The sequence below is a fragment of the Mobula birostris genome, chromosome 25, assembly GCF_030028105.1.
Source record: "Mobula birostris isolate sMobBir1 chromosome 25, sMobBir1.hap1, whole genome shotgun sequence".
NCBI classification, from domain to species: Eukaryota; Metazoa; Chordata; class Chondrichthyes; order Myliobatiformes; family Myliobatidae; genus Mobula; species Mobula birostris.
This window is the reverse complement of record NC_092394.1, coordinates 27,524,714-27,539,046: the sequence shown is the minus strand read 5'-3', so window position 1 is coordinate 27,539,046 and position 14,333 is coordinate 27,524,714. Positions and strand designations below refer to the sequence as shown.

Below are 14,333 nucleotides of genomic sequence, written 5' to 3'. Positions count from 1 at the left end.
ATTCTGGTCCACTCTTTGAAAAGCAGATAGAGATGAAGAGAATACATTAGTTATGAAAATGTAGTGGAATATTTTATGCAGAAGGGAAATTCTGGTCCACTCTTTGAAAAGCAGATAACTCTATGGACAGCATTCCTGCTGACTGTTGTTGAGTAGTTGTGTGACAATCCCAACAGAAACTCTGCTTAAATACTGCATCCCTTATGAAATTTCTCCATAGAGTTGAATATAGATATGTAAATGCCACTTAACCTTGAAATATCTCTGTATCTTTTCACCTAGTCAAAATTAGATGGGATTTTTGTGAACATAGTCTGGGCCTGAGATGAGAGAGCTGCCTCAGTGACAGATCAACATCACAGATACATGACACCTGTCAAGAATTTGACGAACACCAATAGGTCTGGGTGCTCATGAAAAATAAATGTCTGATACAATAGTACAACATATTTGTACTTTAGAATTGCTCCATTTTAAATGGGCTTCAACCTATTAATTTACAACATGAATTCATTAGGATTGTGAGATAAGTTTGTCACTTGCACCCAAGTCAAATTGAGAAAATTGTACCTATTTTTTTTGCAGGGGATGCATACAGAGATTCTCTCAGTAGGCAGGGATGCCCTACCCAAGGCAGCATAGAGGGACCAGAGGATTCAGAGGTATGTAATCTTAAATAAGTATATGCTTTTAAACAAGGATACAAAAGTTAAATTAACAGTTCTGATTGCTACACAAATTCAGACAATTTTTCTTTGGTTTAGGAGGCAGGAAAAAAAAGGGATCATCAGTTTAAAATTGCCACTTATGTGTATGAGGGAAGATACAAGATGAAAGTTATGGAAGCTTGGAAAGTCTTGCATAAAGGGATTATTGAAGTAAAGTGCATGATATTTGTTTAAAGGAAAAGTAGATACATTGGAAGTGGAAATACTTCTTATTTGAGAGGTGTACTTCAAGAAAAGTATTGAAATTGTAGGTAATAAACTGACCAAAGGACTGGATTGCAAGTGAGTCAGCGTAGACAGATTGGGGAAATGTTATCCTTTATCAAGTGAACTTTTATGATTCATTGATGTTTCTTCAGACACTCTTCAGAAAATACTTCTAAAGCGTAGTTGTTTCAAGTACTGGGGAGAGTTAGGCTGTTGTAGGATAACGTGGTAGAGAAGTGCACATTGCATAATCACTGAATTGATAATCACTATTTGATTTTTCATTGCTTTAACTATATATTTGAAATTAGGGAGAAAATGAGTAGGAAAAACTAGTGTGGAAAAGCCAAGTTCAAATAGAGTTACAGTACCTACATTGACCTCTGTCTGTGAAGTTATACTTAAAATGAACTTGTTCTAATGAAGCAAACAAATGATTATGATGAGGCTACACAATGATTTAGAGTTAATATGGAAATTATTCAGTTCCCTGGTGCTTAAAAACTGCACCTTGATGACTGTAAACAAGTAGCTCAACTCACAAAAATAGTTAATCGATTTCCTGCCATAATGAATAGGATGCCACTTCCCAATGGAAATTAGCGAGTAATTGAGAACACACATAGTTTTGTTTTATAAAGGCAGTGCAATTAAGTTACAGACAGGGAAATAAAGCTAAATACAATGCAACCAAAATAAATCAGTGTTGACTTAATTCATCTTTGTGTCTAGTTTGTATTTTTCATCTGGTAGGAGAAGCTGTTCTTAATGGACAATGAAAGGGCATCTCACTGAAATCTTAAGCTTGCAAATATTTATGATTAATTATGTAAATGGATAAGTGATGCTATGTTAGCTGAGGTTCTATTTTGATCAGAAATAGCAAAGGAAGAGTTGCAAATATTAGTTTGTTGGTTTAGGGAGTTGGTTTCACATACAATCAATATCAATGAGGTAATTTTCACCTGGAAAAGTTATATATACATTGTTTACCATTTGGACCCACAACCATCAGCCAGATTAAGAATCCCAGGATAAAACGATCTTCGGGGTCTTTTGTTTGTATCGGAGTGACATTCAGAAATTGAGAATTCTGTATTTTGAATGAAACGCAGAGTAGATCTCTGTCTCTGATCTTATAGTTCAATCCATTGTTAAGCAGCTTCCCAAAATGAAGGGGTGAGATTGTGTTAGTTATTGAAACAAAAGTGCCAATGGACAGAAACTAGATTGTATTGGGCTGTTGCCGCACTAACACATGATGATGAACTGCTGCATGCTTGTTCTTGCAGAAGTGTCACTCCACAACAACATCCCATGCACATCAATCTACAGGCCACCTACTCAGGGACTTGGGCTATATTACTTAATTTTTGTATGTTTTACTGTTGTTGTAACTATGTCTGCTATACGTGCCTTGTACTGCGTGTGACTGTTGGTAATGTGTTTTGCACCTTGGCCCAGTGGAATGCTGTTTCGTTTGGCTGAATTCATGTGTATGGATGAAGAACAATTAAACTAAAACTTGAAAGCAAGTGATTAGCACAGAATATCCTTAAAAAGTGCATATAAACTTATCTCCTTTACCATATGTAAAATTTATGTGGAGAACGCAAATATGATTTGGTTCGTTTACTGCTGTCCACCAATAATCAACTTAATTTCAAAACTCTATGTTAATCTTATCGGGTTTTTATCCCCACTTGGTTGTACGCTTTTTCAGAGTTGCTATGTTTCAACAGGATGTGAGAAAGTGCAAGATTCGTGTACTTATCCTAATACTTCATGGAGGGAATATTCTGGACACGGGAGGAGGAGACCAGAACTCTAAGGCAGCTGATGTCAATACCTTCACTTCAGTCCTCGAAAAAGTTACCAGTGACCATTTTCCAGCAGCTCTTGGCCACTTTCTCGTCAAGTTAGTCCCCTGCCCTCCTATCTGCTCCGAGGCATTTTCACTGGTTTCTAAGTAAGTACCTCTGGATGTATTTAAATGCCATTTTTTTGATGTGTTGGATCATATACCCTCAGAAGCCACTTTTTTGGGTAAATAAAATGGCCATTGAGTGTATGTTTGTAGTCTTCTCTCTTGTAGCCCTTCTTCTTCAAGTTTCAAGATGTTGTACATTCAGAAATGCTCTTCTGTGCACCATTGTTGTAACATGTGGTTACTTGAGTTACTGTCATCTTCCCGTCAGCTTAACCAGTCTGGCCATTGTCCTCCAACCTCTTTCATTAGCAAGGCATTTTTGTCCCACTGAATTGCCACTCACTGGATGCTTATTTGTTTTTTGCACTGTTCTCTGTAAAGTCTTGAGACTGCTGTGCATGAAAATTCTAGATCAGCAAATTCTGAGATACTGAAGCCACCCCATCTGGCACCAACATGCATTCATGGTCAATATCGCTTACATTACATTTCTTCCTCATTCTGATGTTTGTTCTGAACAACATCTGAACCTCTTGACCCTGTCTGTATGTTGCTGCAACATAATTGGCTGATTAGATATTTGCATTAAAGAGCAGGTGTACAGGCGTACCTAATAAAGTGGCCACAGGGGTATCACAGAATTCAAATTTTTAATGGGACTTTTGGTTGTTGGAAGGTATTTTCTCCCTTTCCTTCAATGGAAAATCAAAGCAAAATAACCTATGTGAGACTTCCTGCTTGTCCTTTTGTGTTTTTTTAAAAATTCTTTGATAGTTCTCATTATCGTTGTGGCCTTCTCTTTTAGTTAGGTGGTGCAGGTTACCTTGACAAGGCACACAAATCAAACTAGTTCTCAAGGTGACAGAATAAAATAAAAGGTACAAACTATACAGTTCACTGAGAAGGTAGCGGGCTGTTAGATGTGGTCACTGCTTGTGATGTGCTGGGACTCGTACACAGCACTCATAGCAATTTGACAAGTCCTTCAGTCTTCTGGTGTACAGAGAAGCCAAGAGAGATTAAATAAACTAAATAGTAATAACTTTTAATGGATGAGGTGCGTTAAAACAAAGGATAATATTGGCAACCAACTTCAGGAGCATTCTATAATTGACTTGCCTATGCCTTCATGTGGCTAAGCTTATGTCTGCCTTCTTTCTCTCCCCTCAATTCCAACACAGGTTGGCTGTCAGCTTTTTTTTTTATCTTTTATACTTTATACTTTATATATCTTGATGCCATTCTCACTCCTCCCTATAACTGTGGCTTCCATAGCTGTTCAGTGCTGATGGAAGTTGGTAAGGTTTATTCTGCAGAGTCTTTCAAATATGCCAGTGTTGTCTTGGGCACCTGGTCATTAATCTCTGAGTTTTAAATATGAAAGCTTCCCAGAATGCAGTCAAGGTTAAGTTTTTTTTATCTTATGTACAAGTACATAACTCAGTAGCTACTTTATTAAGTGCACCGGTACACCAGCTCATTAATGCAAATGTCTTATCAACCAATCGTGTCAGCAACTAATTGCATTAAAGCATACAGATGTGGTCAAGAGGCTCAGTTGCTGTTCAGAGCAAGCATTGGAATGGGGAAGAAATGTGACCTAAATGATTTTGACCAGGGAATGATTGTTGGTACCAGATGGAGTGGTTTGAGGATCGCAGAAACTGCTCATCTCCTGGGTTTTTCATGCCCAGCAGTCTCTAGAATTTACAGAAAGTGGTACGAAACACAAAAAAAAACTGGTGAGAGACTGATTTGTTGCTCAGATACTTTGTTAATGAGAGAGGTCAGAGGAGAATGGCCAGACTGGTTGAAACTGACAGAAGGGGGAAAAAAAACACGCGTTATAACAGTGTTGTGCATACAGGTATGTCTGAACATACAATTCATCAAACTTTGAAGTGAATGTCTACAGCAACAGAAGACCACACTAGGTTTCACTTTTGTACCTAATTAAATGGCATCAGCATCGGACTTTGAGGCGAATGGTCCTGGGTTTGAATCTGGCCGGCTTCTTGCACGCTTTCCTTCCGTGCTGGGTTGAATGTTGAGTTAGCAACTTGGCCTCATAAAATAAAAAGACAAAAATGCTATAGAAACAGTGAGGTTGTTGCCCAATTAGCCGCAAGGCTTGGAGAGGAATAGCAACAATAACAACCTAATAAAATGGCCACTGACCGTATATGCACGGATGCAAAGAGTTCAAAGGTCAGGTAACATGATGGGGAAGGCAAGTCCACGTCCAACCATTACATCCAGGAGCATAGATTTAGTTTATTGAACAAATCTTAAATAAAAGCTGGTATACGTAATAACAGGATTTTTGGATTGTCATGAAATCTCATCCAATTCATTGATATGCTTAAGAGAAGGTAAAGTGCAGACCGTATACAGACTGGATAGCTGCAAACTGACAGAAATGCAAATTCTTACCTGTATCCCGGGATGCCATAAGAAAGCATTCAGTTTGAACAATGGAAATTTTGCATGTAATTGGTACCCTTGATCTTTACCAAATGAATTTCTAAAGAAATAGAAAATATGGAAGAATCATTTCAAGCGGAATCATTTTTCAGAACATTGAAAATAAATCAAGTTGTAAATTATGGAATGTGTTAAAACATTTTATAGATTTAGAAAATGCTTGAAAATGCATTATTTCACTTGGAATTTTGCCATTAAAGGATTAGATTGAACATTTTTCATTGGTGATTAATAGAAACTGATGCACTGGTTCTGCTGTAGATTATCTGTCATTACAAACGGCAGGTATTAAATGTTCAGATCTGACATTCAAATGAATGCAGGCATTAGCCTGAAACACCTGGAGATTCTGGCAACAAGCAGGTATTATAACAATACAGGCAGCAGCGAACAAGTGTTCTATGATGACAGCACTTTTTATACTCTTATTGGCAAAACCAGTATTTTTAATTTCTAGCCCTAAGTAGTTTGGTTGGAATAGCTGTTTGATCTTCCCAATGTAACCTGATGTTAATCAGATTGTTATGAGTCTGAAAATGCTTATGTCTAGATTGGGTGGAGGTGATAGATTTCCTTCTCTGGAGGAACTGCGATATCAGATGGTTTTAGTGGTAACACAATTGTTTCATGTTCACAGCAAGTGAACTCTCTTTTCACTCTGGGTTTAATTTACAATTGCTTAACTAAATTTCCTTGATAAAGTTAGAGCTTCCTTTATATCATTGTTCTTTTGATTTGGGTAGTTCACTCTTTGAGGAGATTTGGCGTGTCACCAAAAACACTCTCAGATTTCTGCAGGTGTACCGTGGAGAGCATGCTAACTGCCTCCATCACTGGCTGCTATTGGGGGTGGTGGTGCTACTGCACAGGATCAAAGTAAGCTGCAAAGAGTCGTAAACTTAGTCAGCTCCATCATGGGCACCAGCCTCTTTAGTATCCAGGATATCCTCAAGGAGAAATGCCTCAAAAAGGCTGTGTCCATCATTAAGGACCCCCATCACCCAGGACATGCCCTCTTCTCATTGTTACCATCAGGGAGGAGGTACAGAAGACTGAAGGCACAGACTCAATGATTCAAGAACAGCTGATTCTGAATGGACAATGAACACATGAATACTACCTCTACTTTTTTTTTGCACTACTTACTTAATTTAACTATGTTCATAAAAGTGTGCAGACATGATCAAGAAGGTCAGTTGTTTTTCAGACCAAACATCAGAATGGGGAAGAAATATGGAATGACTGTTGGTGCCAGATGGAGCGGTTTGAGTGCCTCAGAATCTTCTGATCTCCTGGGATTTTCATGCACAGTAGTCTCTAGAGTATTATAGAGAATGGTTCGAAAAAGCAAGAAAAAGATCTAGTGAGCAGTAGCTCTGTGGGTAAAATGCCTTGTTAATGAGAGAGTTCAGAGCAAAATGGACAGACTGCTTCAAACTGAGAGGAAGGTGGCAATAATCCATATGTTCCAGAAGAACATCTCTGAATGCATAAGGCATTGAGCCTTGAAGTGGATGGGCTACAACAGCAGTAGAGTCCGAGCATTCAATTGGTGGCCACTTTATTAGATACAGGAAGCACCTCACAAAATAGCCACTGAGTGTAAGTTTCCTTCCCTTGGACCATTAGACCTTCTGATTTGCATATTTCATTTTCATAACTAGAATGCAACCACTATATAGTTAAAGTAGAATGCTTCTCCACTATCACATTTACTCATTGAGTTTGGTCTCTCACTGTTAACTCACTTCTTGCACACAGGCACTACATTAACTTATTAAGGCTATGACCCTATTACCATACTGTTTAATAAGAGATGCACGCCAATGTCCTGTTTCCCCATATTTTATGCTTTTCTCAGTTGTTGAGAGATGAGGAGAGCTCTTGAATGGTTCTGGAGGACTGGTAAATCACAAATGTCACTCCACTTTTTAAGAAGGGAGGCAGGCAAAAGACAGGACATTATAGGCCAGTAAGCCTGATGTCAGTGGTTGGTAGGATTTTAGAATCCATTATTAAAGATGAGACTTCAGGGTATTTAGAAACACACAATAAAAAAGACTGAAGTCAGCATTGTTTTCTTAAGAGGAAATCTTGCTGAACAAATTTGTTGGAATTCTTTGAGGAAATAACAGGCAGAATGTTGATGTTGTTCACTTCAGTTTTCCGTAGGGTTTTGACAAGGTACTGCACATAGGGTTACTAAACAAGATAAGAGCCGATGGTATTACAAGACAAATATTAGTATGGACAGAAGATTAGCTGTCTGGCAGAAGGCAAACAGTGGGAATAAAGGGGGGCTTTTCTGGTTGACTGCCGGAGACTAGCAGAGTTCCACAGGGGTCAGTCTTGGATCTACTGCTTTTCACGTAATATGTTAATAATCTAAATGACAGAATTGATGGTTTTGTGGACAAAGTACAAAGATAGGTGGAGGGGTAGGTAGTGTTGAGAAAGCAGGCAGACTGCAGAAGGACTTGGACTTGATGGTAAGGAAGGCAAATGCAATGTTAGTGTTCATTTCGAGAGGACTAGGATACGAAGTCAAGGATGTGATGCTGAGGCCTTATAAGGCACTAGTCAGGCCACCTTTGGAAAATTGTGGGCAATGTTGGGTCCCTTATAGAAGAAAGAAAGTTCTGGCATTGGAAAGGGTCCACAGGAAGTTTACAAGAATGATCTCAGGAATGAACAGGTTAACGTATGAAGAGTGTTTGATAGCTCTGGGCCTGTTGTCACTGGAATTTAGAAGAATGGGGGGATTTCATTGAAACCTATTGAATATTAAAAGGCCCGGATAGCGAGGGTGTGAAGGGTATGTTTTGGATAGGGGCGAATCTAGAACCAGAGGGCACAGCTGAAGAATGTCAGGATGTCTCTTTTGAACAGAAATGAAAAGGAATTTCTTTAGAGGGTGGTGAATCTGAAATTCATTGCCATAGATGGCAGTGGAGGCCATGTATATTTAAACCGATATTGATAGGTTCTTATCAGCTAGGATGACAAAGGTTATGGGGAGAAGGCAGGTCAATGGGGTTGATAGGAAATATTAATCAGCCATGATTGCATGTTGGAGCAGGCTTGCTGGGCCAAATGGCCTAATTCTGCTCAAATGGCCTTATCTGATCACCACTGGACCTAGGGCTCTGTGCTGCAGTACTTGAGGGTGGATGTCAAGAATGCCCGAGCATATAGAGTGCAGCAAGCCAGTAGTCTGGTCAACCATCAGTGAGATCTGACCTACTATGCAAATCCCAGGATAGATCTCGCAGGTGCGGTCCAGATTTCATTCCACTTTGGCAGACAGATAAGTGAAGTTTCTGGACTTCCATTCTGGTTCTGGATTGGACAGTGTTTTAAAGCCTGCTCAATGTTGGTTGAAGCGAACATGCTATGGCAGAATTCAGTGATCGGTAATGGCTTGTGTAGGATCATTGGGGACCCAAGTCACACCAACCACAATCTATTCCATCTGCTACCATCTGGGAAACGGTACCACAGCATAAAAGCCAGGACCAACAGGCTCCAGGACAGCTTCTTCCACCAGGCCATCAATCTGCTTAACTCACACTGATTTGAGTGTATTTCTATGTTACATTGACTGTTCTATTTATTATAAATTACTATGATTGCACATTACACATTTAGATGGAGACATAATATAAAGATTTTTACTCCTCATGTATGTGAAGGATGTAAGAAATAAAGTCAATTCAATTCAATTTTGTTTTACTACTATCAGTGCACCTTTGTACAGACAAGACCCATTATAAATCTCTTTTAATTGCGTGCCTGAATCTTCAATATCTTCCAGGAAATAAAGGTTAAATAGGGTGGAGCAACACACATCAAAGTTGCTGGTGGACGCAGCAGGTCAGGCAGCATCTCTAGGAAGAGGTACAGTCGACGTTTCAGGCCGAGACCCTTCGTCAGGACTAACGGAAGGAAGAGCTAGTAAGAGATTTGAAAGTGGGAGGGGGAGGGGGAGATCCGAAATGATAGGAGAAGACAGGAGGGGGAGGGATGGAGCCAAGAGCTGGACAGGTGATTGGCAAAGGGGATATGAGAGGATCATGGGACAGGAGGCCTAGGGAGAAGGAAAAGGGGGAGGGGGTGAAAAACCCAGAGGATGGGCAAGGGGTATAGTCAGAGGGACAGAGGGAGAAAAAGGAGAGTGAGAGAAAGAATGTGTGTATATAAAAAAAGGGTCACATGCATAAAATATTGCAGTGGTCTGCATTGGATGTCATGACGGAAGTTCAGTTCTGTTGTAGTTAAATGTTGAAAATAGAGACAGGTCCTTTCTCAGTTATAAACACCTGATTTATAGATACCCATCCATAAGAGCAAGCTCCTATAAATATTAATAGATTCGAATGGAACCAGTGTTGAGAAATCCTGTTCACACCAAACCTCCCCCCAGTAATCAGATACCATTGTCTCTTCAGGACACAGGCTGCCATTTTCTCAGTGGGATGCCAGTCAAGAGATTTGCTTTGGAAATGAACAAACAATCACTTCTATTGATTCTTGTGCAATGATATCTATTAACCAAGATAACATGGGGCAACACACATCAAAGTTGCTGGTGAACAACACCTTATATTCCGTCTGGGTAGTCTCCAACCTGATGGCATGAACATCGACTTCTCTAACTTCCGCTGCATACACCAGCAACTTTGATGTGTGTTGCTTGAATTTCCAGCATCTGCAGAATTCCTGTTGTTAACATGGGGCAGCCTGATACTGTATCATTGTAATGTGGCAGTGCCAATCAACTGTCCAGCTCTTGGCTCCATCCCTCCCCCTCCTGTCTTCTCCTATCATTTTGGATCTCCCCCTCCCCTCCCACTTCCAAATCTCTTACTAGTTCTTCTTTCAGTTAGTCCTGACGAAGGGTCTCAGCCCGAAACATCGACTGTACCTCTTCCTAGAGATGCTGTCTGGCCTGCTGCGTTCACCAGCAACTTTTATGTGTGTTGGGTGAAACAATGAATAGACTTTCATGTTAATTGGTTCTCATCAACACCATTTATTACGTTAATGTAGAAGGAATGGTTACTATATTGGGTATTTTCTCTATAACAAAATGGACTCTGAAAATGGAATGCAGGGTCAGTCCATAGAACACCATTTATTCTACTCATGAAGCTATATCGTTCATCTAGTAAATTTTAAAAATATCTTCTTTTCTTTATTTTCAGTTCACGTTCACGTTTAACTTTCATTCAATCATACATGAATATAGCCAAACAAAACAGCCGGGGACCAAGTGCAACACACGTTACTAACAGCACATGGCACATAGCACAAATAACACAAATTTCAGAAAAACATACAGTCATAAAGAAAAAAAATATTTGCACTAGTCCCTGAGTGGCATGACTGTGGTCCTAGTTCAGCTTGTTCTTCTACCGATTGGATATTGGACTCAGCACCAAGCGGACACCAGAGGGCAGCACTCAACCCAGTACAATTCCAGTGCCCCATACAGAGGCTCCACCACACCGCCTTGGTATCTGCTCTCCTGGACAGCTGCAACAAACAAGCCTGCGGTTTCAGTCTCGGCCTAGCCACAACCAAAGCAATGAAGTACTCCCGCCGTCAGGACTGCCAAAGAACCAGTGAACTGGACTTGCAGTATGCTACATTTTGCTGGCGGTTTGATGTTGATCTTTAGAAGCTTTTGTATGACGCATGGCTCTGGGGTTGAACACCTAATGGGTTTTTTCCCTCATTTTTTCTTGCTCAATAGAGTTTTTTCCTCTTTTTTTCATCACCAAAAATTTTTTCGATCTTTGTAATAATGTTTTTTTTCTTGAGACATTGTAAGTGTTGTTTACTTCGATGTACTCTTGTAAATTTTGGATAATAATAATAAAATGATTTGAAAAGAAAGACTTTTGGATGAGTACATGGAGCTTAGAAAAATAGAGGGCTATAGGTAAGCCGAGTAATTTCTAAGGTAGGGACATGTTCAGCACAACTGTGTGGGCCAAAGGGCCTGCATTGTGCTGTAGGTTTTCTATGTTCCTAACTCACTGATGGGATAGTTCTGCAGTACTAGATGCTCTTAGTATCCAGCAGTGACCCAAGATCGTAAAAAAGATGTAGAGGGTGAACAGATATGCTTTTGATTGGACCTGAAGTGGCCGTGCAGTTCAAGTGCCTACCATCTTAGTGAAGGATCGTCATTTATATTGTGGGGAGAATAGTTCAAACGAGATTTAAAACTGTTCACCAATATTACATCTCATGGAATGCAATGAAAGTAACTACGTTCATTTATGTACTGCCCCTTGCACCAATTCTGTACCTTGAACTTGCATTCAGCCCTCATGCTGTTCCTATGGCTGTGCCTGCCAGTGACCCAGCGTTGCAGCCACCCCAGGTATGAGTAATGTCAAAGCCTCAGGTGGCCTTCGGCTAAGCTGTCAATTCTCTTTCTAACATGAGACCATAAGACATAGGAGCAGATTTAATCTATTTGGCCCATTGAGTCTGCTCTGCCATTCAATCATGCTGATTTATTTTCCCTCTCAACCGCATTCTTCTGCCTTCTCCCCTTGAAGCCCTTACTAATCAAAAACCTATCAAGCTCTTTAAATATACTCAATGATTTGACCTCCGGAGGCATCTGTCACAAGATTCACAACCCTCTGGCTGATGAACTTGCTCCTCATCTCTGTTCTAAAGGTAACTCCTTAATCTGAGGTCATGCTGTCTGGTCCTGGACTTCTCCCTCTGTTGGAATCATCCTCTCCCCATCCACTCTATCTAGGCCTTTCAATATTCCATAGTTTTCAATGAGATCCCCTGTCATCATTCTGAACTCCAACGAGTACAGGCTCAGAACCATCAAGTGGTATTCATATGTTACAGTTTTCATTCACGGAATCAATCTCGTGAACCTCCTCTGGACCCGCTCCAGAACCAGCAGAACCTTTCGGAGATATGGTGCCAAAATTTGTAAATCTTTACATCAACAGCAAAATCAGAAGCATGTAACAGTAGAAGAAATGCATTTAAATATCTTTAGAAAATCTTAAAATTAATAAACTGAACTGAAAACAAATCTAACTAAAATTAATAGTCAACACGAATAATAGAAAATAATGGTGGAAATAATCTTTTTACTTACCTTTGTGATGCAGGTGGGTTAGCCCATCTCTTTCTTTCAAGGCAATTCCTGGACTCTGTGCTGAATCCAAGGTTGAGTCAACTTCTCGGACATGTACCTGTCCTATGTGCTCTGTACTTCTGGGATACTTTTCCCAGTTATAGATGTTAACAATGCATGATCTATGAGGACTAACTCCCAAAATCATCTGCAGTAGGTGAATGGGTTTCAGTGCACCAAATTTTCTTTGTGTTGTGCATCATTAATGTTATTATGCACCCATGAAATAAACTTATTTTTGAGCAGAAGGTTCAACAAAATCTATATACGAAGGCTTGAAACATTACTTTAGCACGAGGAATTGTGATAACTACCAGTGCAGCAATTAATGCATTAGATGAACTTTACTTTTTGTAAACTAGATAAAAGAATTGAATTGACTTTATTTCTTACATCCTTCACATACGTGAGGGGTAAAAATCTTTACGTTATGTCTCAGTCTGAATGTACAATGTGCAATTTATAGTAATGTATAATAAATAGTATGTACAGTAAGATGTACAACAGAACAGTCAATATGGCTTAGAAATACAATTGTGTCCGTGTGAATTAATCAGTCTGATGGCCTGGTGGAAGAAGTTGTCCTGGAGCTTGTTGGTCCTGGCTTTAATGCTGTGGTACTGTTTCCCAGATGGTAGCAGCTGTAACAGTTTGTGGTTGGGGTGACTCGGGTCCCCAATGATCCTTCGGGCCTTTTTTATTCATCTGTCACTGTAAGTGTCCTGAATAGTGGGAAGTTCACATCCATAGATGTGCTGGACTGTCCGCACCACTCTCTGTAGAGTCCTGCGACTGAGGAAAGTACAGTTCCCATACCAGGCAGTGATAGAAAAAAGTAGGCAAAGCTCATGATCATGTATTGCTATAATTTGAAGTTGGTTTGTGCCTCTGAGCTCCCGATAATTTAAATAGTTTTTTTCTGCCTCTTCAAGGAGGGAAAATATCCCTGTCCATTGGGTCCCATGACAGAAGCATAAACTGGAAGCGTGAGCAAGAATATATTACCTCTGAATACTGATGGCAGTGAATTATAAAGCTGCTCTATCTGAAACCTCGAGGTCAATTCTCTGCTTGACCTTTGGTTAGCGACAGACAAATATCATTTGTGAAGCCAACAGATAAAATATAGTTGTGAGGTTATAACATTTACTTTCAGCCAGTTTATTGAAATTAGGCTTTTGCAAATCCTAAATCTTGATTAAAGCCCTGCATTGTTAAAACGCTGATTAAATTTTCAAGGCAAAGCTAAGTACTTAGATATTCTGTCATTTTATCTTGCAAGACTGCAAAAAGTATGAATATTCATCACAGCTATATTTAGCTCAGGAGATACTGTTAGTTTGATGCTTGTTAGAAGTTTATTGCTAGATTTTGGATACAGTTATTGCCTCTATGTTAATGTACACCTGCTGTAGGGCTGATCAGGCCTTTTAACAATATTTATGACGTATCTGACACTCTCTTCCCACAGGTGATCATGAGCATCCATTTCCATGTACCTACTTAGTGAAGACTTCAGAAGGTCATGGGTTGAGTCTCTTCAGATATGAGCACAAAATCTAGTCTGTAATGCAGTGATGATTGGGTTTAAAACATCAAAGGATTCAAAGAACATCATTATCAAAGTATTTATGCAGTATACAAACCAGAGATTTGTCTTCCCACAGACAGCCATGAAGCAAAGAAAACCATGGGACCCATTCAAAAAGAATAATCAATACCACACCCCCCACGTGCAAAAAAAAAAACAAATCACGCAAACAGCAGCACAGGGTATAAAACACATAATCAGCTGTCAACTTCC

The 14,333-nt window shown here is 39.7% G+C and overlaps 1 protein-coding gene across 4 annotated transcripts in view; it reads left to right on the top strand.

Annotated features, from left to right (window-relative positions):
• The window catches only part of pitpnm3 (PITPNM family member 3), a 647,225-nt gene that overhangs the window by 408,294 nt on the left and 224,598 nt on the right, over nt 1-14,333 (top strand). For all 4 annotated transcript variants that reach the window (XM_072243575.1, XM_072243576.1, XM_072243578.1 and 1 more), the window contains exons 4-5: nt 586-662; nt 2,678-2,904. In XM_072243575.1, coding sequence (XP_072099676.1) covers nt 586-662; nt 2,678-2,904 — 304 coding nt within the window. The remainder of the gene's footprint in view (nt 1-585; nt 663-2,677; nt 2,905-14,333) is intronic.